Raw genomic sequence first — 27,116 nt, 5'->3', positions numbered from 1 at the left:
GAGTCTATTTCTTTATGCAAGATGATTTCTTGATGTGTCTCGTGATACTTTCTTTAGTTAACCCTAGCTTGACTTAGGAGAAGTGTTTTATTCATATGGCCAGCCGTGATGGAGCGATATGGAAAACTGGGGCAGGATATAGCCAAAAAAGGAGCGTAAAGAACCCAACTCTACAGTTATTTGTGTGGCGTCTGGTGTTTGCACTCAGTAGGATTTACATTTGCTCCTTCGGCTTGTAGTGAAACTTATTTTTCTCCCCATCTCTTCCCAGGAAAAACCTTTGCCCTGCTCTCATTGTGATCCTGGGGAATCCAATTCATGACAAAACCATCACCTCCGCTCATAGCAACCCGAGTGCCGGCATGGACTCGGACTCCGCGTCTCCTGGAGTTTCTGACCACGGCCGGGGCTCGGGCTGCTCCTCCACTGCGCCTGCGCTGAGCGGGCCTGTGGCTCGTACCATCTACTACATTGCAGCTGAGTTGGTCCGGCTGGTGGGGTCGGTAGACTCCATGAAGCCGGTGCTCCAGTCCCTTTATCACCGAGTGCTGCTCTATCCCCCGCCCCAGCACCGAGTGGAAGCCATCAAAGTAATGAAGGAGGTAGGCATACACTGAAGGATACCAGGGCGCTTGCCGGGGAATCTGAGCAGTGTTGTGCAGGCAGGAAGCACTCAGAAAGTGCTTGTCATTCACCTGCTAGAACTTAATTGTTCCACAATTGTTCCACACCGTATCCTGTAACAGGTAGTCTCTCTAGGGTTGAGTGGTGTGTGTGCACGTGCATGCACGCAGGCACGTGGGTGCCTATACGCATGTGTTGGGAGCCAGCATCAGGAGTGGTGGGTAAGTGCTCGCTGATGCAGAGCCATTTGATAATTTAAACTGCATGCATCTAACTGAGCCCTGGGCTAGATTTTGTTCTGCCCCCTTACGTGCTATTTGTGCAGATACATCATATATTTATTCACTTTGCCAAAACTGGATTTCAAAATTGTTAAACCCAGGATGTACATTATCCAAAAAAGAGCATTACTAATCTCTGGTTGGTGAAAGGAAGCCCCCTGCCCCATCCCTTCTTAGGCCTCCTATCTCCCAAGCATCGTGACCCCAGCGAGAATGTAAAGGTTGCCCGGCCTATACGAGTCATCCCAGTGTGCTTCTGCATGGCTTTGAAGAGGAATTGGTATTATTTTGAAGGTGCTTTAAACAGAGATTTATCTGCTTTCTCTCAACTAACCCCAAAAAAGCAATCAACGTTTTTGTATTTGCAAACTTGTTTGTGAAAGTCAAATTGCATTTGCCCTTGGTACCTAACCCCAGAAACAACAGTGACACAATTCCCTTGTTGATGGTTCACTTACCTGAAGCAACAGTTGCTACTCACCATTCCAGAAAGCTTGATTTGAAATGCCTCTTGGTGTGTTGTAATGAGATTTGACAGTAATGAATAATGGAAAGTTCTGACCCATCGTTTCTAGAAATGTAAAAGTGAACCGGAGTTAATTGCTGGTTAAGAAAATCTCCGGGCACACAATAATAACTAGTTTTGTTTCTCACCTACTATATGCCAGGCACTTCACATACATTTGCTTTAATAGTCAAGATAACTTTGCAATGTTGAGCATCATCATTTCAGGAAATGGAGATCAAAGGGTCAACTTTAATAACTGATTAATACTAGGTCGGTGAACACGATACAGTTTGGAAAGTGAGTGAGACTAGACTACTTTGTCACCATCCAGACAGCAGTGGCCCTCCCCCTGGAGACCCGGCCCTGCCTGTTAAGCTTGTAACCTGGGGAGTAGAAATGGACTTTTTATGAATAGGCAGATCTTCAAGAAAAAAGGGAGAGGAGGAAGCTAGCCGCACATGCTCAGCTCTTTCTGTTGAATTCATCAGTCAGATCACAGACCACCCCTCTATTGGCAAGAAGTGAGAGAATAGAGGCCCAGAACTTTATTCCACTGGATGTCCCTCCCAGTAGAAACATGATGTCAGAAAAAAAGAATTTTCCCTCTGGCAAAGAAGCTAAGTCTTCAAAGAGTCAAATGATTTGTCCAAGGTCACAAAGAAGGAGAGAAATGATATGAACCCTAGTCTTTCTGAGCCTAAACCTATGGTCATTTTCTCCACCACACTTACTACTGGACTTGACTTTGACAATGCAAATGATTCTAGGACTTCCTTTGCCAGGGCCAGCTCAGTGACTCCTTTCATAAGCCCAAGTTTAAGAGCCAGAGTTCAAATTCTCTCTGTGTAACTCACCACCTACATTATAGTAGCTAAATTATTTAACTCTGAACTTATAGTTTTTTCATCTGTACATAGTAGTAACATTCCAAAGGGTGCAAGTTCAAAATGTGATAAAGTTTGTATAAGTACATTGTAAGTATAAAGTGCTAAACAAATATTTGATGCACTTATTGCTGCCCTAAGGAGGAGAAAAACAAAGCACGGAGACTGGAGTAGCTGGCCCTCATTCCCACCTGCCCAGAGCAGTGTAGCAGATCTAGCTCCTCCCTCTCCTGCTTGCCATCTTCCTTTTGTCTTTCCGGACTCGGGCTCAGAAATCACTACTTTGGACAATTTTGCCACTCTCTAATGGCTCCTTATTGCCTCTCAAGTCTGAATGACTCTGCTCACTTTCTCGACTGTTCTGTCTTCTTCTCATTTCCCATCTTTTACCAGGATCACACTTATTCCATCTGACCGAGTCTCCTCTTCTCAATTCCCACTGTCCTGCCTCTGTTCAGACTCCCCCTCCCTGGGTCCTCTTAGCCTCTTCCACTTATCAGAGTTGGGTGTTTGATTATAACAGGCTGGATGTAGCTGGCACCTCCCATTAGCTCATTCACAATCTCCCTTAGGAAGGTGATCTGCCCAGTTTCCAGATGGAGAACTAAGGCTCCATGAGAGGTGGTTACTTACGCCAAGTCCTTGTTAGTAGCAGTTAAAACAGGAGCTCTGGTGTTCTAAATACAGCTGCCTCTTTGCTGTCAAAATCCTCCTCCTCCATGGCTCCGCTGCCTCAGACCACTGATTTTGCTGTGCTTAAAAGCCCATGTCCCCCACTTACAATTGATTATATGTGGCAACACACTGATTGTTTCACAGTTCAATGTGGACCAAACGTCTCATCTCTGAAATATATTTTTGTATACATTGCTTTTGTGTGTTTCCCTGGGTACCTGGCACAGCAATGCTTGAATCAGAGTAAGCATTTAATATATTATGACTATGGCAGAGCTGAGAACAGCCTATCTGCAAAGAGGGTGTTTTGTAAGCAGCAGCGACCTTTCTTCCCCCCTCGAAGCTGATGGGCACTGGAGTTGTTGCTGCCCAAGGTAGAGCCACCTGGTACCTGCATGCTAAGGAAATACTTTGCCCACAGGGTATGTAGGTGTCTAGATGCATTTTAAATAGCTTCTTTATTACTCAAAGGAAAGTAGTTGTGTTTTCCCCCTTTCCGTAGATGTTCTAGTTTCCCAGGGTTATTTCGCAGGGCAAGGCTGGCATTAGGCACCAGCACCTAGGTAGCGTGTCCAAGCAGTGTTACGGGGTGAGCAGAGCAGACTGACGTGAGCCAGGTTATTTTGAAACTCAGTGCCTCCGCTTACTGTGACAGCACTAGCAATTCGGGAGGATTGGTAACCTAGGAACCAAAATGGGCTGGGTTTCCTCACACAAAGGAAACCACTGGGCACCCAGGATGTTTGTTTAGCCTGTTGGACGTGTGGTGCATTACTTCCTGTTCTCTTTGTAATTTGTCCTTCTGCCACGTGCACTGTGTGCCTATTAATCAAAGACACATAGGACAGTTTTCCTTCAGAAGCTTAACTATTCAGTTCTATTTCCCTTCAGATTTGGAAACAACTGAGTAATAAGTACAAGATTAATGGGGGAATTTATATAATCTAATTTATTACTGGTAAAGCTAGATCAGAGAATGTAATGGATTCTAAGAACGTGCTATTTTCCCCTCCATTCCCTCTGAAATGCATTTACCCTTCCAGCAAGAGCTGGGGCAGCTAGAGGTCCACAGGCCCAGCCATTCACTTGGGTGCCAGCCTGGCAGTGTGTGTGTGTGTGTGTGTGTGTGTGTCGGGGAGGGACAGGGTTCGATGTCAAAGAAATATAATGGGAAGAAAAAAGTGGAAGCTTCAGTTCTGTGCCTCCAAGAGAATAGAAGTTTCCAGTTTCTGGGGTAAAAAGAAATATGGAAAGAGGAAAAGAATAGTGCCCTTTCAGATGTGACTTTTTTGACTGAAAATACCTTTCCTGCAAATGTAATTCACTTTGAAAATAATAGACATAGGCATAGGCATTTGTTCCAATATACTTAATTAACCAGTCTTTTCTTGAATTAGCCTCAAATAGAAATTTTCCTTAAAGACTTCTATCACATAGGAATAAAAATGAATACTGAACAATCATGAAAATTGTATGCATGAGAGCTGGTAGGATGTGGCCAAAGCAGTACACAGAAGGATATTTATAGCTTCAATTGCTTATATTTAAAAAATAGCCTTAAATTCATGTCCTAACTCTCTACCTTAGGTAGTTGGATAACGAAGAACAGATTAAATTAAAGGAAAGCAGAAGGGAGGAAAAATAAGGATAAAAGCAGAAAGTTATGTGATAAAGAACAAATATAATGTAGTAAATCAATAAAGTGAGAAATACCAGGACCCAGAAAAAACTAAGAAAATTTAAAAACTCATGGCAAAAGCAATCAAATCATCTAAAATGAATTTTAAAAAGCAAAATAAAAATGAGAAAATACACATAACTATGGATGTTATAAATATTAAAGAAGGTATTAAGACAACTGTAGTCCAGGAAATTTGGTAATTTAGATAAAATTGATAAATCCCTAGGAAACAACACAACCTTTAAAAAGTTGGCTCATGAAGAAATTGAGCACTTAAATGGTCCCATTACCTTTAAAGAAATTAAATCAGCAGTTAAAATCTTTCCATTAGAAAAAAATTATTGATCCCATATAGATTTAAAAACAAGTTATACCAACACTCAAGAAATGAGTAATTCTGATACTTGAACTTTTCCAGAGAGTAGGAAGAGGGAATACCTGTCAACCCATTTTTTAAAGTTAGCCAACATGATAGCAAAATAAGACCGAGAAAGTATAGTATAGGACAGTTAAATTACGGGTCAGCCTCCCTGAAGAGCATTGACAAAAGTGCTTTCACATCCTGTGCTATAAAAAATGTGAAACAATCATCAGGCCTTTTCTCGGTCTAAGCCAGCCCTGAAATGGGGAGCTGGGAACCCCATGTGTACTCTGCATCAAGAAGATCACCCAGGTCAGTTTTATTAAGATTTGGCTTCTCCTCAGACTGTATCACTCCATGGAGAAAGTACAGGTTCATTGGATCTCACAGTTTTAAAACCTTGTGCTTTGTGGTGCTCACTTTTCCATTATCCCCCCTCCCCTTTTTTATTACAGCTACTTGGGAGCCCTCAGCGTCTCTGCGACTTGGCAGGACCCAGTTCCACTGAACCCGAGACCAGGAAAAGATCCATTTCAAAAAGAAAGTCTCATCTGGATCTTCTCAAACTGTATGATTCATTCTCATTTTTAGGTCCATATTGCTTGACAAAGACTGCTTCTTTGAATACTCTTAGCCTTGTTTTGAAATGCCTGAAATGTTATGAATCTACACTATATGAAATGTGACTATTTAATAATGTACCCGTAGACCATATGACAAGTCATATCCCAAATTATTATACACATACAGTTTTTCACATTGACTTAAAAAACCCAATGTACCTAATGAAATGTACAAAAATTATTTATTGGAGTCATTTTAGGGAAAAACTTTCTGAATTAATTACAGTAGCTATAGGGTTCCTTCTTTAGTTATAGGATACCTTTTAGCTATAGGGTTTTCTTTCCCCCTAGAAAATTAAATCTTATCTGAGTTGTAACAGCCGTATTTGCATGCATCTATTCAGGAATATGTTTATCTTATAGAAGATGCACACATTACCATAATCATATCCATTAATTTTCAAACTTTCTGTTTGAAAACCAAACATAATACAACAGTGAGGCTACTCATTGCCTGTCCTTGTGAAGGTTATAAATTCCCATCTGGAATTTTGTTTGTACCCCAGTAAAGCAGCCAACCCCAAGAGCGTGATTCAGGGTGGGCTGCTTTGCCCGGAGGTTTTCCTCTGCCAGCCTGCACGCATTTGTTTTTGTAACTTTTTGCCCAGGCCATTTCATTTCAGGTAAATTAGAGTGTATGTTTTGCATACTGTTCACCAGTCTAACACTTCTTGTTCATTTTGGAGCATTTTTCCATGTCTTATGTATCAATGCCATTTTCTCCTGTAAACACTTTTAGCATCATGGATGGTATGACCGAAGCGTGCATCAAGGGTGGCATCGAAGCTTGTTATGCCGCCGTGTCCTGTGTCTGCACCTTGCTTGGGGCCTTAGATGAGCTCAGCCAGGGCAAGGGCTTGAGCGAAGGTCAGGTGCAGCTGTTGCTTCTGCGCCTGGAGGAGCTGAAGGATGGGGCTGAGTCGAGCAGGGACTCCATGGAGATCAATGAGGCCGACTTCCGCTGGCAGCGGCGGGTCCTGTCCTCAGAGCACACGCCGTGGGAGTCGGGGAATGAGAGGAGCCCTGACATCAGCATTAGTGTGACCACAGACACGGGCCAGACCACTTTGGAGGGAGAGTTGGGTCAGACCACACCCGAGGACCACTGCGAAAACCCCAAGAATAGCCTCAGATCCCCAGCCATCCAGGAGAGCAAGGAGACACTGAGCAAAGTGTTAGAACCAGAAGCGGTAGACCAGCCAGACGTCGTTCAGAGAAGCCACACCGTTGCTTACCCTGACATAACTAACTTCCTGTCGGTGGACTGCAGGATGAGGTCCTACGGGTCCAGATACAGTGAGAGCAACTTCAGTGTGGATGACCAGGACCTCTCCAGGACGGAATTTGACTCCTGTGATCAGTACTCAATGGCAGCAGAGAAGGACTCAGGGAGATCTGACGTGTCGGACATTGGGTCGGACAACTGTTCGCTGGCTGATGAGGAGCAGACGCCTCGGGATTGCCTGGGCCACAGGTCCCTGCGGACTGCGGCTCTGTCTCTCAAACTGCTAAAGAACCAGGAGGCCGACCAGCACAGCGCCAGGCTCTTCGTGCAGTCCCTCGAAAGCCTCCTCCCTCGCCTCCTGGCCCTGCCCAGCGTGGAAGAGGTAGACTCCGCCCTCCAGAACTTCGCCTCTACCTTCTGCTCAGGTTGGTGAACAGTTTTTCCTATGTAGTCATCAAGAATATTTAGATTATTTTGCCTTAATGGGCAGTGACTGTCGTACTTGGGCAAAGTCCTCCAAGCAACTTAATGAATCTTTAGGTTTCTTATATTTAAAGAGAGTGAAGGAATGTAAAACTTACTGGTGGTGGTTTATTTGAATTATAGGCAGTTGATGTCTGGAATATATACTTGGAGGGTGATAAGTGTATATTGTGTGAAATAAAGAATAAGAGCTGCATTCTAGAAAGTTGCTGCTGACTTGAACAAAATGGAACTCTCACAAAACTGAATTTTTAAAATGCTTCTAGGTCTCAGTGTCTAAAAATCACACTGAACACACCTTTGGTGCATCAGTATGCAGAGTGTTTTGAATAAGGTCTCTCAGGTCAGGTGAGGGTTTGGATCAGGTGCAGGCTGTCCGGGTCCCAGTAGGGTCTGAAGTTTCCGATATGTTCTCAATTCCCCAGTGTGCTCTGAACTCCCAAACTGGGTGACACTCCAGTGCACTTTGGTAACATCACCTTCTCCCACCGCGGACCCTTTGTCTCTGTCAAGTGTGAACATTGTGACCCAGGCCATACTTAAATGGGAGAGCTGGGGAATACTGGCCAGAGTATACGAGAGAGTTATGCTAGTTTTAGTGAAGGGAGAAAACAGCCTCGCAGAGTTTGGGTGGAGGGAGGGAAAAAAATAGTACAGGGAAATAAACTGTCACACTGTGAGTGATGAATTTAAAGGTAATTTCCTTGCAAGGTACTTATAAATGCAAAACCAAGCTTTTTCCTATGTATGTAGGGAAGATCCAGTTCTTTCCTACTCTGAGTTTCTCCCCCGTGTGTGTCCTTTACTAGTCACACCGAACACTTCACTTTAGACACTGCTGGTCGCCAACTTTGTGGAGGTTTTTCCCTGTAACAACAAGCAAGTCTCTGACACCAGTGGGGAGTCCAGCTTAACGGACTTCCAAGGGCCCCTCCTCATTTCCTATGAGAAGTAGGAAGCATAATCCTAGCAAAGTTTTTTTTTAATAAAATTTGAAGCTAAAGTGAGTCTTTACATTTGTGTTCTTGTGCCTTTTAAAACAATTCTTATAGTACATGCAAAACGGAACTTGAGAAAATGTTTTATGTGGCTCCATAGATGTTGCAAACTGTTCATATTTCATTCTATAAAATGTCCCATCAAACCCAATATATTATGACATTAATTTTTACATGTAGAAATCAATACGTTGAAAAGAGATGTCAGAATCTTTTGGTTGTTTCCAAATATAATTTTTAGTGACTGTATATTAGTAATTTGTTTTCATTGTATTCACCTCCGCAATGCTTTTACCAGTTAGGAGTTGGTCTCTTTCCAAATTACAAACCCATCGGTCTGTGGTCCTGTCACTAATGACTAATTCTCCTCAGTTCCTGTTGTGGTGTAATGGATCACACTGACTGTCACCATGGTTCAGCCACAGCCCCTGGGTGCTGGCCCAGTCCACCGCTGCACCGAGGCGATGCTCTCCTTCCAAGATGAAAGATCAACATTTTGTAAAATGTAAAAGAGAAACATCTGTACCCATCTGAGATGAGGAAGATGGCAGGTTTTCTTTATTCACTCAAAAGAAAGTTACAAAAGTGAAAACAGCAGAAGGGGAGGAGGCAAAGAGTCTCTTTAATTCACGATCTAGATATTTTACTCATTATTTACTCTATGTCAAAAGCATTAAACCTTGTGTTGCCAAAAACTTCCATCGAGCCTTTTTCCCTGACTTGTCACCAGGCTCTGCTCTCCTGGCTGTGATCAGACTCTTGGCATTTCTCTGGGACCCCTGTTCTCAGAGGCTAACATACAGCTTAAACAAGCCTCCTTATTTCTGTGCAGGTCACGGGAGCCTTTTCTTTTAAAGCAAATAAAGTTTCTTGTGGTAGGGGAGTGTGACAGCATTCAGACAAATGTGGGTTTTATAAAGGTGGTAGTGGATGTGAGCTGTGATAGCTGCTGAAATGCCTCCCTGGTCCTGCATAGAACAAATTGGCATCTGTGTATGGTGGCTCCTTGGGGACTAAAAACAAGAGCTAACCTCACACAGCAGTTGATGGAGGGGCATGAGCACTAGGCTTTGAGATTGCAGGTCTTTAGATCAGTGGTGCTCAGTCATGAGCCTGAAGAGATGAGTTTGGACGTTTGCTTTAATAAAGGAAGAGAGTATTTCATATGCAGGAAAATGTAACAAAATTTTCCTCCAACACCCTGGCATTTATGAAATGTGAAGTTCAGAGAATACGATAATATAAATATAAAATAAAAACAAAAATACACACCCAGATATTGTCTCTGAAATATCTTGGTGCCATGTCTTAGAGTCATTTTTCAGCATGTATATGTATTTGCAATAATAATAATAGCTTACACTAACATAGCACTTCCAGTATGTCCTGCATGGTTTAAGAGTTTTACGTGTATTGATTCACTTAAATGCTCCTAATAGCTCCATAGTGTAGGCAGTACTGTCACCCTCATTTTACAGATGAGAAAACTGAGGCATAGGGAGGTTAAGTAGTAATTACCCAAGGTGCACAGCTGTGACGCCAGGACAGGAACAGCCTGGCTCCAGACACCACGCTCTTCCCATCACCCTGCACCATACCAGGGAGCGTGGTCTGGCCCAGGGGCGGATGCGTGGCTGGGAAAATCAAAGATGCTGTTGAAGAGCACAGCCCAGGAGTCAGTTTGCCCCAGTGAGAAACCAGTCACAGACGGAAATGCTGAAGCTCAGCAATTGTGTGACAGTTTCCCAGGTCCTGGCAGGCAGACATTCATGGAAAGCTGGTTCTTCATGGACTCCTGGAAATCTATACTGAGAAAACAGACTCACGTAAAGATCTGTATGCCAAAATGCATTATTTTGCAGCAAAAAATATTAAAAATAGCCTAAATGCCCCTGAATAAGGGAAAAGTTAAATGAGTTAGTGTACATTCTTTAAATGGTATTTTGCAATAATATTTAATGATATGGATATGGATAATGGCCATAATATAATTTTTAAAAGTTCAGAATTAACATCAAAATATTAATACTTATCTCAGAATAGTATGGTTATAGATTGTTTTCATTTTCTTCTTTTGCCTTTTTCCAAGTCACTAAGAAAAGTTTCTTGTAACTTCTCTCACCAGAAAAGTAGTAGCTTAGACTTAAAGAAATTTGTTATTCAGCAAATCTTTTCATCAGATTACAAAGCTTTAAAAAAATCAATGGTGTCCAGTATGCTGAGTAGAAGTGTTTTTACTTACGCATAGTTGGTAGGAGGAAGGTTTGGTATACAATTGTTTGGAGATATTTTGGTTGTATCGATCAAATTTAATATATGTCTTCATTCTGCTCTTAGGAATTTATTCCACAGATGCACTCGCAGAAGCGCTGAAAGTTACCACATCCTTTCAGCTTGTTGCGTAAAGCCCATCTTAGTAACAGAGGGAGAGAATGAGCTTCATAGACCACTGGGGGGGAAAACCAATAGCCAGAATATGTCAAAGGCTGTGGTTCCCATAGTTTGTTACCCCAAATTTGAAGAAGATTATTACTTTTAGAAATATATGTTATTATGAGTGACTGTACGAAATATCCTGCACGCATAATTGCATCTAGTTCATTGATTCTTATTCATTCATTCAGCGAATGTTGTTTGGCAGGTGTGCTCTATACCAGGCCCTCTTCTAGGCACTGGGGAATCTCGTGAACAAGACTAACAAAGTCCCACCCTCTCACAGATCTTAGATAACAGTAGATAATAGCAGTGGTGACAGACAATGGACAAATTACATATGAATATAATGCTGGGTGGAATAAATATCACTGAGGCCATGAAAAAAATCAGGGTGAGGCGGAAAGTAGGCGGAGTCATTATTTTAGATGGAGCTGAAAGGGAAGGTCTCGGAGCAGCTGACACTTCAGTGGGAGAGAATCGAGGTGGCAAGTCATCTGGAGATCTGGGGAGAGGATTCTGGGAAGTAGGGAAAACAAATGCCAAGGCCCCGAGGCAGGCCTGGCTTGGTGCGATAAAGGAACAGGTCAGCGTGGTGCAGGGAGTGGAAGGAGAGAGGAAGGGGGGCTGAAGTTTTGTTTTATTGTGATAGGAAGCCATTGAAGAGTTTGAGCAGGAGTTACACGTCATCAAATATTCTGCTCCTTTCTGGGTAAGGAAGCTGACTTTTAGAGGATTTCAGTGATTTCACCAAAGTAGCTGGTGAGTGGCATCAAGAGTTGTCCAGGAAGATGGACCCCCGAGAATATGCCCTGCCCCATCAGGCTGGGGTGTGTCGCTATCTCCAGAGACAGGCCTTGCTGGGTGTCGTCGCTTTACAGAAATGTCCTACGCCATGCATGTTCCTCTCACCAGGATTGCTTCCTGGCTCTCCGTAAGCCAGTCTTGCCAAGTGCCCCCTTGGCAGCCTCTGAGGTCTCTCGTGCTCTCCCCCAGGCATGATGCATTCCCCGGGCTTTGACGGGAACAGCAGCCTCAGCCTGCAGATGCTGATGAACGCGGACAGCCTGTATGCGGCTGCGCACTGTGCTCTGCTGCTCAACCTGAAGCTCTCCCACGGGGACTACTACCGGAAGCGGCCCTCCCTGGCGCCGGGCATGCTGGTGAGTGTGCGCTCTGCGCTGGACCCTCGGAGGACTGGCGGTGGTCCCTGGGCTGGAAAGCCAAGCATCAGTGCCCAGTGAGGGATGGTGCTACGGAGGGTGGGAGGAGACGAGATGCGATTTGCACAGCGCACTGAGCTGCAGAGCCACACGCTGAGACTGCAGCACCCAGGGTGCCTGCAAACAGCTGCCTGCCATGGCAGCAATATCAAACTCACACATGAGACACGTTCAAAAACACATGGTCAGCATGTTAAGTAGCAGCAGAGGTGCAGAGAAGGGTCCCCTTTGCTGAAAATGAAGGTGTCTTTTACAAAAACTTGTCAATGTCTTCCAAAATGTGCCCAGACCTGCTCATCACCCAGAGCTAAGCTTATTCATTGTCAACAACAAAGCTCCTCCTGTAAGATATGGGATGAGAAGCACAGTGCTTGTCCTGTGCTCCGCTCCCCTGCATAGCAAGCCACTTGGTGGTATAACCTAGTTGTCAGCTCATGAACCTAATCCATGGTGTGCATGAAGGGTATCAGCCATCATACCTGTGCTTGATAAAGTGTAAGTTCTCCCAGGTCAGTGGTGGCTTCATGAGTATGAGTATCTCTTGAAACGCCCATGTTGTTTCGGGGAGGACGTCCCATCCCCGGTGCTGTTGGGCAGTGAGGAGCCTTCTTCAGTGTTCCTGTGCAGTTTCTAGTCCTCACACACGTCAAAGAGTAAAAAGTACAAAATGTGGCATCCCTAATCCTTCAACAGGGCTTCTTAGCAAGATGTCGTACATGAAAGAAACTTCATGAAGTTTGGGGACTTCTCTATCTCGGTTTCCTCCTTTCCTCAATTCATGAGGTTTTGTTTTTCCTGCAAGCACTGACTCAGGGGACATGGGAGGGGAAGAGGCAGCAGCAGCGTGTAGAAGGCTCTTTGTCTGCAGGGGACCAGATTTGGTCACCTTGTCTTGTGATCTTCTCTGCAGAAAGAGTTCACGAAGCAGGTGCACAACAGCGGGGTGGTGATGGTCTTCTCCCAGGCCTGGATCGAGGAACTCTACCATCAGGTGCTCGACAGAAACATGCTGGGGGAAGCTGGCTACTGGGGCAGCCCAGAGGACAACAGCCTTCCGCTCATCACCATGCTGACCGGTCAGTGGCTCCTTCCACAGCTCCGTGACGCTCCATGGGGTGGATGGCTCAGTCTTCCAACCCCCTTTCAGGGAAGCAATGGTGTTTGGTTAAAACAGCACCCATGAAAGTGCCTTGGAGGTTGGTGACAACTTCAGAAAAGTGTCACGAACTCACTTCACAAGAGCTTTCTGTCCTTTTTCCATGTGAGACTCTGCGGAGCCCACTGTGCCCCATTCGATTAGCGGTTACTTAGCACTTACAGCTGTTGGTGGACGACGGTTAGCCTTTTCTGGGATATGAAGTATTTTCTGGGCACAAAGCCCAGAATTATTCCTGAGAACTCTCATGTACTAATAGATACTATTCTCTATATTATGTTCTACCATTCAGTGCCACTAGAAATTTGCCAATAATGTGAAATGATATGATTTTAAACTTGGCTTCATTCCCATTTCTTGTCCATATCAGAGGTCTTTCCTTCCCTTTCCAGCTGTGCTGGAATTGAAAATACTGTCAAGTAGCCCTGGCCAGGTTGCTCAGTTGGTTGGAGAGTTGCCCGTACACCTGAAAAATGTTTGTGGTTTGATCTTCAGGCTCACATGGGAGGCAGCTGATCAGTGTTTTGCTGTCACGTTGATTTTCTCCCTCTCCCTCCCTCCCTAAAATCAATTTTTTAAAAAAACATATCCTTGGGTGAGGATTAAATAATAATAATATCAAGTAGTTACTCAGCATATTAGTCTTCAGTGTCCAGAATTTTTAAAATCCTACCAAATGATCAGAAATTCCACATGGGACCACAGAGAACATGGTGGGGTGTGGCCATTAAGCACGTTTTTGGTGAAAGCAGCCATTCATAGCTTCACTTGGCTTAACCATGATGTCAGGTAATGATCAAGGAGTGCTCAAAAGTTTGGTCTTGTTGTCAGTAGCCTGAACAAGGGGCTCTCCAGGCTTGTCCTGTATTCAGCCTGAGTCCCCAGACCTGGAACTGATCTGAGCAATGTCGTCAATAGCTCCAACTGACCGAATGTGTGGACTACGGCCCTGCATCGATGCCTTCCCTGCCCTCTCTGTACTGCCACCTGTCCTCACAGCCCAGCATGACTCTGCACCGGGCAGGGCACGCTGACAGGAAGGGCCAGCACTGGCCTGGGGCAGCACAGCCCAGCGAGGAGGCCGGGTCTGTTGCCTGAAGGGTATGTTATGTTGCCTGTGGTTGCCACTGGGGGCTCTTACAAAGGCGGCAGAGGGGACAACTGGCAAGGAGACCCAACGAGGAGGGGTTTGCAACTATTCAGGAATGAGGCAGGGAATCAAGATGTAGAATGAGGTCTCTCCACTGCAGGTAGAGCCCTTGATTCCAGAACCAGGGTGGGATTTGGGACAAGCTAGGCCGGATCCTAAGCCATGGGGATCAGAATCACTGGATAAGTGACAGATTTACATTTTATTAGTCATGGTAACATTTACATCTATTTGAAAGGTATGAGTTCTTCACTGTGAGACATTTATTCATTCTGCCTATAAGCAGTTCTTGGTTTCCATCTATCTCCCTCAGCTTCCTTCAGTGGGGGTCAAAGGTACTTGTGCAGGGCTTAGAAATGCCTTGGGGTTTGGGTGAAGACCCAAACATTCCAGGTTTAATATTAATTTTAAAATACCAAAGTTTGTGCCAGAATTAATCTCTTGCTTGAACCTTAAATAAAGGACTCATTCAGCAGGTGTAAGAATGAACAAATAACAAGCTGCCCATTGTAGCCGCATTCATCAGTCATCACTGTTAATCAGCCATTCTCATTTCTAATGGAACAGTAAGCTCAGTTGCTATGTCCATTGGGAAGTTATCTAACTTAGATTAATGGTAGAAAAACAGGCTTTTCATAAGAATTAGACAAAATTAAGCTTTATGACTTTTTTGTAGCAAGTTCCGATGATGAAGTGACAAGTGAATCTGAGCAGCAGTTAATCTAGAACTTGGAAACATCCATCGCATCCTTTCATTATGCACACCGAAAAGCTATGGCAGCCATCTGACTTTTAACCCTGTCCTAACTGTGGCCACGCCTATGTTCTGTCAAAGTGCTCTGTAGAATTGTGGAGTCAGTGATCAGATAAACTTTGCATTACTTGAATTTGTCAGTCCTTTACCTAGCACTCTGGCAACATTATAACTTTGATAAATGGCAATTTCTAATAACTCATTATACTGTTTGACCATAAGTCATATTAATTTCATGAAGCTCATCTGTTCCCACTTTGGTAGTAATATATGTATTTTCCCCTGCTTTCCCTCCTGGTTTTATTGGAATATAATTGATGTATGATACTGTTTTAGTCCAAGGTGTACCCATAATAATTTGATATATGTGTATATTGCAAAACAATCACCATAGTAAATTTAGTTAACATCAATCACCACACGTAATTACAATTTTTTTTCTGTGATGAGAACTCTTAAGATCTACTCTCTTAGCAAGTTTCAAAGAGATTTGTTGCCAGAAGTCTCTAGGCTTCTTAGAGTCAGTGTAAGAATCAAAATTATAGTGAAATAATTTTCAAACACCATCCTGCTGGGCCGAGGGTGAAGTTCTAAAGTCAAGGAGTCAACTTATGCTACCCATTCCCCTCTCCCCATTTGTGCTGCATTCAACTGTGTTAACTGCATCCAAGTACAGATGCTTCTACCCCATGGTCACTCCTCCAATGGCTGGTTCGTTTCTGCTGAGGAATTTGGGGCCCAGAGAGTGGAGTACCTGACTCAGGGCTACCAGGCTGCTTAATCCAGAGCCAAGGCTGAAGCCTAGTCGTCTCAGCCGCAAGCCAGTTTTTTCTTGGCAGCATGTTAGGGATTGGTTTGTTGAGCTGATTCTGTGGGTAAGAGTTTAACAAAAATTTAAACAAGGTGAATTTGGATCCCGTATTGAGCTGGAGTTTGGTGTCATGAGAAGAGGCCGAAGACATAACTGCTAAATCCTGTTTCCTCCTTTACCAGCCTCATGGTTTGGGGCAGTTCACCTTCTCTGAGTATTTATTCCCGCTCTGTGAAACAAAAAAAATAATACCTACTCTGCCTGTCTACCTGGAGTTGTTGGGAAGATCTAATGAAAAAAAATGTTATGTGAAAACTGAAAATTGTAAAGTGTTATTATTATTAAGATATTATAGTACTTTGGAATCAGGTTTTACAGTTATTGGACCAATGAGGCTATTCCAGTCTTCATACTTATGAGGTAGCGCTGAAAGACAAGTCCATGTTGAAGTATCTATATGTATACAATTTGAGAATAATGCCACTGATTTGAATAAAAGTATTCAAAGCTAATACCCTAAAACAATAAACTTTCTAACAGAGACAGGAGTTTATATTTTTTGATTCAAAAATATACAGCAGCCTAAACAGAAGAATGTTCTGACAGTGAAGGAAAACTGGGCTGAATGAATGAAACAAAATGTTTAATATCCCAGTGAAAGGTTGCTACATGCTTGTTACTTAACAGATGCAAGGGGTATTCATTGGGAGAAATGAGTACTGTGGTGGCCGTGTGCTTGTGACTGGGCTGCTCTCATCAAGGAAAACTGTGCTCTTTTTCCTTGACAGATATCGATGGGCTAGAGAGCAGTGCAATTGGGGGCCAGCTGATGGCCTCGGCATCTACAGAGTCTCCTTTCACCCAGGGCAGGAGAATTGATGACTCCACAGTGGCAGGTAAGGGTCATGAGTTCATGAATATACGTATATTACACGTGGCACTAGCGGTTAAATCATTATTGGCAGTTTCCAGTACTGACATCAATGAATTAAGGTTTTGTCTTTGCAGAACAAGTGCCTGGTGGGAGTTACTTAGCATCGTCCAGTTGATAATGGAACATTCACTATTTATAAACATAAAGTGAAATCCATTAAATTTTATTTCCTGTAGTAGAATTGCACACAACTCAGTATTGCTATTTTGATGGTGAAAGAAATCTCATGCTGTCATTCATTGCCCAGTTGTTTTTGTCTCCGAAAAGTGACCCATGCCCCTTCATGTTCTAGGTGTGGCATTTGCTCGCTATATTCTGGTTGGCTGCTGGAAGAACTTGATCGATACTTTATCAACCCCCCTGACTGGCCGCATGGCGGGGAGCTCCAAAGGGCTGGCCTTCATTCTGGGAGCCGAAGGCATCAAAGAGCAGAACCAGAAAGAACGGGATGCCATCTGCATGAGCCTGGATGGGCTGCGGAAAGCGGCGCGGCTGAGCTGTGCTCTAGGTATTGGGGGTGGGGGGTTATTTTCTGACCTGTGGCCTGAGGGGCGTCCCTGTAGAATGTACCTGGAATGGCCCCATTGGGAAACCAGTCTTTTAGGAGAGTTCTGACAGGTGAATAGGTAGAGGATAGACTCAGTTTAAGGGGTAACTTGTTTGTTTCCTCTAAAGGAGTTGCGGCTAACTGCGCCTCGGCCCTTGCACAAATGGCAGCTGCCTCCTGTGTCCAGGAAGAGAAAGAGGACAAGGAAGTCCAAGAACCCAGTGATACCATAGCACAAGGTAACAGCTGAAGGGTCAGAATCCACCTGGTATCTTGTGTGCAGTGTGCACACACCTGCATGTGCAAGAGCAGACACTCCAGCTATGTGTGATACACGGCATACGTCTACCACTGAGCATGAGACCCCCGTGGGTCACAGGCTTGGGCGTGTTTTACACAGATGACCCCACAGACTGCTTACAGAGAACCCTCTGGCCCCCAGAGACATACTGACTGCTGGTGACTGGGAAGCTCCACGTGGCTGCTAACAGGCGTGGTGTAGGGCACCAGAGGTCCACCTGGCTTTGCTAGGCACACCTCTGTCATCATCTGGCCACTGGCTTTGGCACTTGACACAGTGCACCTTTGAGGACATCGAAGGTCATAGCAGGGGAGGCAGAATGGCCAATTTCCTGAAGGAAATCAGTTAGAAGAAATCCCTGATCTGAAGCTCAGGAAGACTTGACTGGTGTCAGAGAAAAACTCGAGCTTTGTGAACACAGGCAAGAGTTGATTTTCACTTGTTAAAATCAGTTAATCAGTGATGTGGAGGATGATGTAAGTATCAGGAAAGACAATGGCCTTCCTAATAAGGAAGATAAATGGCAAACAGCAAACAGAAGGGAAAATGGGAAGTGTGGTCCAGCTTATCCTAATATTATGTGTCAGGTGTATAGAGAACAGCTAGCAGCGGGAACACTCGGCACACTTTCAGAAGCTGAGAAAACCAGGTTAGGCCCGTGGTCCTCAGACCTGAATATTAGGTAGAGACCCCTGAAAGCAAAGCAGCGCTCCCGGGTCCCGGGTCCCAGGTCCCAGTGTTAACTGAGAAAAGGCCATCCCAGTTTTACTTCTGACCATAAATTACATAAAAATCCTTACATTGAAAGCTTTTAAAATTCTAAAACCAAAACTAATATTAGAGTTACGTTCAAATAAAAAATAAAGTCAGTATCACATGCATGTGGCAAATGCTGTGCGCCCAGTCGACTGCCCTGAGCAGCAGCAGCAGCAGCAACAGCAGCAGCAGCAGCAGCACTGTTTGGCTCCCTCTGAAGCGAGCGCGCCGTTTTTATTTCTGGGCTCTGGCCCGTGACCCAGTTGTCCCACCAGGCCTGAATTCTAAAGACTTGACACCATTATTCATAGAGGGTATTGTCATTTGGCCTTGCCATGCATAATTGACATTTTAAGTCACCTGCATCCTTTCTCATTAATATTCTACGGTAAAAATGTATTATTTGAAGGTCATAAGTATAAATGTAATCCCAGGGAGTGATGGCAGGGCAATTCTCAGTTATAATGCAGTCACTGTGGCATTCAGAGTGTAACACATATGCTTTTTTAGGTGAGATCTGCATGACTGCATGACATCAAGTCTCTGAGAGAACATCAGAGATTCTTCCATATTACCAGTCTGAGTACATGGGCAGGGGAGGGGTCTGGGCACAGATGGCTCTAGCTGAGGTCAGCACATGGAGCCCACCCACAGTGCTCTGCCTGACCCAGGCTCAGCAGGGGGCCTGCAGGAAGTGCACCCACCAGCTCAGGTTCCATCCAACTTCTGGAGCCACAGAGCTGGAGTCTCCAATGTCCGGGGGGCCCGAGGGCTGGGGAGTGTGTGCGATGAACCACAGGGTCCTGCCACGAGGAACTTGCTGCCAGTGCCGTCCACCGTCTCTCTCTGCCCTTGCATGGGAGCGCGTTCTCGCCTTCCCGTCCTGTCTCCCTCACTTGGAATATTATTTTCACGAATGTCTTTCTGGCACAGTGAAACTGAAAGTGGAGCAGAAGCTGGAGCAGATCGGGAAGCTGCATGGGGTGTCACTGCACACGGCCCATGTCCTGTGCATGGACGCCATCCTCAGCGTAGGCCTGGAGATGGGAAGCCACAACCCGGACTGCTGGCCACACGTGTTCAGGTGCACGACGGGATCACCGCCCCACATGGCACCCACCCTGCCCCGGGAGCCTGGGGTGGCGGAAGGGCTAGGCTCCAGGGTCTGCCAGTGCTTAACCAGATGGCGATAACTCCCTGAGTTTGGATCAATCCCAAGTGAGAGATTAAACAGAGAAGAGGGAATAGGGGCCCAACCGAATGTATGTCTTAGAGAACAGAGTGACAGGATTTGATTTAGGGGATTATGAACAGATTATTAACATTGGCTGTGGGAGGCAGATGTATTTTACAAAGGAAGAAAAACCAATTTCTTATATAGTGGAGGATAAAAGCCATGTAAGTTAAGTAAATACTATGCAGATCTAAAAGCTGGTCATGCATCAGCCATATAACTTCGCTGTTATGTTTACTGATGTCCTCTTCACTTCAAAAAGGATTTTGGATAGCTTACATGGACACATAAAGTACAAGATGCCTACTTTTAATTTAGCTAGAGAGAGGAGAAAATAGAATAGTACATCGTGCTAAAGACAGACTAAAAATTTTTCCAAGATTTGTAGTATGGAAGGGAAAAGACCCCTCCACCCCGCAGCAGTTGCACGGCTCACAGCCCCTATAAAATGACAGCAGAGAGAGCTCCACAGTCCCCCTACGACTGAGACAGAGTGCGCCTCCCCAGGCACTGGTCCTCACTGGGCAGACCGGGGACAGTGCAGGGAGCCCTGCCCGCCAGCGCAGGCCCAGGTCCGGTGCCGCACTCGCTGTTCCTCATCCCCCTCAGCAGGTGCGCACCTGGCGCTTCCCACTGGACTCAGTCACCCCCAGCTCACTCAGGGCACGGGCCAGATCTGGGTTCTGGGTTCAGTTTAATATCCTGAAAGCAACTACAGTCATGAGTGTTTGTCAGCCTCAAAAGAGAGAAGCACGCAGATGGCTCAGGGGTTGAAAACTCCGTCTTGAGCGGAGCATGATGAGAAGGGGCCAGGGAGAGGGCTGGTACCCTCTTTGTTGCTCTCACAAGCAAACACAGAAAAAGAGAAAGCCTTAAAGTATACCCAGGCAATTTATATGAAATAAAAAGTTGTCTGTAGAATATCACAGTGGATTCTCCAGGATGGTCCTTAACATGACTGGACTTCCTCTGGGGCGAGAGGCCTCGTGTGAACCATCTCAGTCCCAGGGTCTGTTGGGAACAGTGTGGAAGTTGGTAGCTGTGCCACAGGTGGCGACTCATCACATTTACCATGACGGTTATGGAGCTGTCAGGAGCAGGTGGGCCACAGCTGGGCAGGACCCCAAGAGTGGCCCAGAGCGGTCATAGGGCCTGTCAGCTGTATGCACACTTCCTAGGATCGCAAAGTAAGGAAATACTTGCCAAGTCCTAACCAGAGCACTGGGGATGCGGGAAGAGGACCCCTTGGGAAAATCCACTCACACAGCCCAACTCCAGAAAAGCCACTCAGCTGCCCCGGACAGAAGGGGCGAACAGAGCGTTGTTGCCCACCTTTCTCCCAGTAAGGGGAGGAGGAGCTGAGGAATCCTTACCCAATTCCAGGCTGTCTGGCCCAACTCGGAAATACATATAGTGAGGGAGGGAAGCCGGGGAAAGGTGGCACTCACCGGAGGAAGGGAGAATTTGGGGGGCACTGCGGAACTAGCTGCATCTCCTCTCTGTCTCACTGTGGGACTTACAGAGTTGGTCCAGTTGAGCTGCAACTTTCAACTCGCTTCTGACTCTCTGCAGGGTGTGTGAGTACGTGGGCACGTTGGAACACACCCACTTCAGCGACGGCACCTCCCAGCCCGCGCTGACCATCAGCCAGCCCCAGAAGGCACCTGGTGGCTCTGGACTGCTCGGGGACCTGGAGGGTGAGGGCTCACCCTCGGAGCAGAGCCCGGAGCAGGAGGGCTCGCTGAGCATGGCCCCTGTCATCCAGCCCCTCTCCATCCAAGAGCTCGTCAGGGAAGGCGGCCGAGGCCGGGCCTGCGACTTCCGTGGGGGCAGCCTCATGACCGGGAGCAGCGCCGCCAAGGCCGTGCTCACGCTGTCCACACAGGCCGACAGGTATGTGTGCACGCCCCCACCCTCACCACGCCCCAGTGGGGCTACACCGCCATCTGTCTCCTCTGGTCTCAAAAGCACCGCTGGGACAACTCGATGCGCTGGCCAGCCATTTCAACCTCTTCACTTTGTTCAAACCTAACTTCTGTCCCCTGCCGCACCCCACCCTTAGAATGAGCTGTTGTCTAATGACTAGACTGGGGGGCCCGGGGGCAGGGCGCCCTTGCTCCCTTACTTCAGGCAACTTCACCTTTTTTCTTTATCATAAAATCAGGTCAGGAAGTGGCTCTCTCACAGGGTAGCCGTGAGGTTACGTGAATCAGTACACTTGAAGCTCTGAGGACAGAGCTTGGCAAATAGTAAAAATCTACTGTTTTGTGATAATTAATATTTTAAAATCCCACACCCCAGAGTGTGATACATTGTTAAATGATACCCCAAACCACATTAAGTTCGAGAGAGGGAAACAACAACGGTTTGGTGACAGTGTTGATGCTGAAAGTGCTTTTGGTCACCAGTTGCGTGTTAGACCACCTCACCTCACTCTCCAGACATCGCTGGTGGCCCCAGACCACCCAGCACAGGCGCAATGAAGTTTGTAGGGTGAGGACAGACAGCAGTGGGAAGCACACTCACAGGCTGGAACTCTGGACACCGCTTCTTTCCTGGCTTTGACCCCAACCACCTACAAGGTCATGTGTATAAGTAGTTGCTCTGAGACTCAGTTTCCCCTTCATCTGCTAACCCAGTATATGTACTAATTCAGTGCAATGATCTCTTTTTTGCCGTTTGCCCAACAAGGTGTCTGGGAAAGTACCGTGGAATTTGGATACAGGTGTCAGGTGGGATATAACACTCACTGCTGTTTTTTCTTACTGGGAAAGAAGAAAAAGAAATGGTTCATGAGATCCAGGCACCAAATGGTGTTAAAGTTGGAAGTATGGAACAGCAAGAAAAATGAGTTAGTTACAATAATTGATGAATGATTAATTCCCCAATTTGTGTCTCAGCTGGATCCTTCAAAATGGGCTTGTTATTTAGTTTCTATTAAAGACACTCTCCCTCACCCAGCACGTGGCACCCAGGGGCGGCTTGCCCTGCTGGTGTCACCACAGGATTGGAGGGCAGGCCTCGGATGACCCAAGTCCAGGGGGAGGCCAGCTCGCCTCATTCCTAGTGTGCCACATAAAGCCACACCTGAGCCCCACGTTCTGGATGCCAGTGAGCCTGGGACCCTCCTCTGAGCCCTGCTACCTGTGCTCCTCCCCCCTCACTCCTACTGAAATGTCTGTGCCGGCCGAGTGGGAAACAAAAGAACCTGCAAGGTCTGTTATGTGAAGGAATATTCATTATTCCAGTGGATGCTGGAGCTTCCACCATGTCCTGGGCTGCAGGTGCCTGAGTCGGAGGGGATGAAGACAGTCACCCCCGCCCTCAGGAGCTTCCAGGATGGGTTTGGTGTCCTCAGAGCCATGCCCAGTGTTCTGCTCATCAGCTGTAATCTGACAAAAGATTAACTTCTTGAGGTTTTCTTTAATGTAGCTCATGAGATTACAGCTAGTTTGAAGGATTCCACTCCCATTTATTCAGTTTCTAGATGCAGTGCTGCGCTATCTTTCAACTTCTTGCCAATTTTTTTTTCTCTTTTAAGTGCCTCCAATGGCTGAGCTATGCCCTGAGATACAGGATTTTTTTTTTTAAATAAAGCTTATGCCCTTTGGATTAAACTTGTACACAATCATACTAGATAATAATGATACCATACATTTCCTTACAGTGTTTACACAACATTTTCATTAATCACATCTAAAAAATTACCGTAATCATTCTGCCGTAAAGGCTCTGCTGAACTGTTTCCAAGGAACAAATCTTTCTGTCTCATCCAGGCTCTTTGAAGACGCTACGGACAAGTTGAACCTCATGGCTTTGGGAGCTTTTCTTTACCAGCTGAAGAAAGCGTCGCAGTCCCAGCTTTTCCATTCTGTTACGGACACGGTTGATTACTCGCTGGCCATGCCAGGTAATTCCTTCCCGGAAGAAACCGTGCTGTGAGGTTAGTGGGAGTCAGCCCCGATCTGCGATATCAACAGCCTGCCTGAGACTGGAGTCCACGTTCCCTTTGCACATGGTCACCCTGGCTAATTTGTCTTCTAGTTTTAGGTGTGGTGTGTGTATGGGTGAGGGGTGGGATGAGTTTTTGTGCGTAGAAGTGTCGCTGCTGCCACCGTTACAGGTGTTACCGCTGGAGCTGGGCTAGGTGGTTCTGCTAAGGTGCAGATAGCTCTCATGAGGGTGGGAACCCTTCTCCATATTACAGAGCGTAGTACTCGCCTCAGTCCAGACAACTTGGAGAAGCACCTACTGATTCCAGAATGAGGGCGAGAGAGAGAAATGGAAGGATGACAGAGCCTCGTGCCAGTCCTAGAAAAACTGCTCTTGTGTACTGACCCTTTAGTGATGGGTCAGTACGACTGTCTTCCTGCATGAGGCCAGATGAAGGCCCTCTTGAAGGCCAACCTGTGGAAGAGGGAATAGAGTTGTACTGAATTGTCCCGTGGTCCCAAATGGGTGGCAGGCTGCTCAGAAATACAACTGACCATCAACGGGGGTGGGGGGACTAGAACAGCAAGTACCTCATCCCCTTGAGTTCAGACAGAGGCTCAGAGCCGTGTGGCAGAGCCTCTGTGGTCCCTTCCACCTTTAGGATCTGAAGTTCTAAGTGTTAATATTTTTGGCCTTTTGATCCTCAATGCAGATTCTAATTTGAGAACCACCATCCTTTCCCTACTAGTTTTTAATGGACTTTAAAACCTTAGCTATATAAGGCCAACCTTCCAGAACCATTAGACTTCCAGAGCACCTCTGAGCCTAGGGCCACCTCCTGCAGCTTTTGCATTGGAGGAATCACAGGCTCTGAGCTCACACAAAGCAATGAGCAGGGTCAGGAGGAGGCAGCAGACCCAGGAAGAGGAAGCACTGCCTTAGAAATCAATCAGACATGAGTCAAAATGTTGCCGTCACCATTTACCAGGTGCACAAGTCAGTTCACCTCTCCAGCATTCAATTTACTAATCTCTAAAATAGCAGTAATTGCATTTATTTCTTAAGGTTTGCTTTAAAAATTAAAATGATTAAAGATGCAAAGAACCAACACAATATCTGATGCAGAGTGTTCAGTAAATGTTGACGATTACTACTGCTGTCATTTTGAAGTTTACTTAATATGGCAAGGCTAATTAGAAGCATTTTGGTCAAAAGAGCCTGATAATGATCAGCATTTCGTAGGCAGGGAGTGAAGGGGAAGCAACAGGCCATGAGTAGACAGGGAGTGGGGAAGACCAAGGCGACACTGGCAAAGACAAAGCCAAAGAGGGTAGGTTCGAGTGTGGGAGGCAGGGATGGGGACCGAGGTAGGTGAAAATGGAGATAATTGTGCTTGAACAACAATAAAAAATATATGTTAATGGCTTTTACCAAGTTAAAATATATTTGAATTTCTATGTAATTAGTTGTCAGTTCAAGAAAGGAATAGTATTTTGTGAATAGATACCCTCCATGAAATCTCTGTCTTTTGTAAGCTGACATAGAATGTGAAAGGAATATGGATTCATATGTCTGTTTATTTGTGTATTGTAGGCTCCTTGAGAGAATATATACTTCTGCTTATTAAAAAAAAAAAGAATACAAGATCAGAGTGTGCAAGGACTGTACTGAAGCAAAGCAGAACAGGCTAGATAGCATGTTATCAGGTAGCAAAGGGGCCCAGCTTGCTTGGGGCTTGTGAAGGGCTGCTTGTGAAACCCTTTTCACAGGGGCCACTAAGGACTGGCAGAGTGGATGGTGACTGTGCAGGATGACAGTGACAATAGTCATGATTGCTAAGAGCGCCGGCCAGGTAGTATGAGCCTGTGTTAAGCACTTTATGAGTATTACTACATTTAATCCCTAAAGTAACTTTAAGAAATGGGTCCTATCATCCCCACTTTTACAATGGGAAACTGTGGATCAGGCATAAATCTCTGGTCTGCTGTAACCCAGCTACCGAGTGGTGAAGACAGGATTTGAGCCCAGGCAGCCTGACTCCCCAGCCTGCCTATGTAGCCACTGTGCCAACCTCCCTTATCAATAGGCATGGTTCACACTTGTCATGGCAGCCACTGGAAATGCCATGGTGACCAGGAGAATTGTTGAGTGAACCACCTAAGTCTCTTGGATCCAAGCTCCTCTCCTCTCTTGGTTAGCCCTCACCCAATAATCCTGCTGGTCTGAGTCCAGTTCTTTGATTTCCACCCTCTCTCTGCTTGAACAGGTCAAACCATTTCTGAGTTTGGGCCTGATGGCTTTCATGGTCTCTCCCTGTAGGAGAAGTGAAATCCACCCAAGACCGGAAAAGTGCCCTGCACCTCTTCCGCCTCGGGGACGCCATGCTGAGGATCGTGCGCAGCAGATCGAGGCCACTGCTCCACGTCATGCGCTGCTGGAGCCTCGTGGCCCCGCACCTGGTGGAGGTGGGCACCGGGGGAGTGGGGAAGTTCTCCAGCGGAGGCAGCCCAGGGCTCCCCAGTCAGTGTGGGGATGCAGAGCACTGTGGCCACAGTGCAATGAGAAGGTTCCCATCACCCTGGTCACAGGCATCATAGTTCTCTGATTATACCTCATGGCATCTAAAGAATTACCCCCAATGGCAACACTACCCTGGGCTCATTCTGACACTCTTCCTTTACAAGTTGGGTGGTTTTCATTCTTTTTTAAAAATTATTTTATTGTTGTTCAATTACAGTTTTCTGTATGACCTGGTGTCAGCCTGAGCCTGAAGCTGTACTTTTATACGTGACTCCAACATTGCCTTTTGTTCCTGCCAGTCTCTCTTTTCTATAGTCATTTAAAAAAATATTTATTTTTAGAGAGAGAGGAAAGAAAGGAGAAAAAGTGGGAGAGAAACATCAATGTGTGGTTGCCTCTCATGAGTCCCTTACTGGGGACCTGGCCTGCAACCCAGGCATGTGCCCTAACTGGGAATCAAACCAGTGACCCTTTGATTCACAGGCCCATGCTCAATCCACTGAGCTATACCAACCAGGGCCTATAGTCATTTTCTAATGCCTGTAGTCTAGACTGTAGACTATAGTACTCTTTGGGTAGGAGAACCATACGTCCTGGTTTTCCCAACAAAGTGAATACTGGGAAAAGCAGCTCATGTGGTAAATCATATGGTAACTCTCCACCTCAGCATCTCAGTGATGATGACTGGCCGCTTCTACGTTGGTGGGAAAATTGTTGCCCTATATTGCACTGATAACTATTCTTAATAGCTGTTTAGTGCTTATCTGGTAGAGAGATGTTATAAAGTATTCTTGGGAACTTAATTCACTAACTTGAGAACATTCTAGTAAGGAAGAGGAATAGAAAATAATATCTTAGTTATGGAGAAACAGTATATCATTTATCTATTACACTGTAACAAACCATCTAAAAAAAACCTAGTATTTAAAACAACCACCATTTATCTACCTCATGGATACCCGGGTTAGAAATTTGAGCTAGGCTTCTAGTCTCAGCCAGCCTTGGCTGATCTCAGCTGGCC

The 27,116-nt window shown here is 45.7% G+C and overlaps 1 protein-coding gene across 3 annotated transcripts in view; it reads left to right on the top strand.

Annotated features, from left to right (window-relative positions):
* Positions 1–27,116, top strand: part of ARFGEF3 (ARFGEF family member 3) — a 171,502-nt gene that overhangs the window by 97,468 nt on the left and 46,918 nt on the right. For all 3 annotated transcript variants that reach the window (XM_037148814.2, XM_037148813.2, XM_053664860.1), the window contains 12 exons: positions 272–602; positions 5,470–5,582; positions 6,377–7,287; positions 11,773–11,939; positions 12,910–13,075; positions 16,659–16,766; positions 17,097–17,312; positions 17,480–17,590; positions 19,342–19,492; positions 21,215–21,535; positions 23,419–23,552; positions 25,895–26,040. In XM_037148814.2, coding sequence (XP_037004709.2) covers positions 272–602; positions 5,470–5,582; positions 6,377–7,287; positions 11,773–11,939; positions 12,910–13,075; positions 16,659–16,766; positions 17,097–17,312; positions 17,480–17,590; positions 19,342–19,492; positions 21,215–21,535; positions 23,419–23,552; positions 25,895–26,040 — 2,875 coding nt within the window. The remainder of the gene's footprint in view (positions 1–271; positions 603–5,469; positions 5,583–6,376; positions 7,288–11,772; positions 11,940–12,909; positions 13,076–16,658; positions 16,767–17,096; positions 17,313–17,479; positions 17,591–19,341; positions 19,493–21,214; positions 21,536–23,418; positions 23,553–25,894; positions 26,041–27,116) is intronic.

The sequence above is a fragment of the Artibeus jamaicensis genome, unplaced genomic scaffold (genome assembly GCF_021234435.1).
Source record: "Artibeus jamaicensis isolate MK-2021 breed Jamaican fruit bat unplaced genomic scaffold, CSHL_Jam_final contig_387, whole genome shotgun sequence".
Classification (NCBI taxonomy): domain Eukaryota; kingdom Metazoa; phylum Chordata; class Mammalia; order Chiroptera; family Phyllostomidae; genus Artibeus; species Artibeus jamaicensis.
The sequence above is the reverse complement of the archived record's forward strand: the minus strand, read 5'-3'. Positions and strand labels throughout refer to the sequence as shown.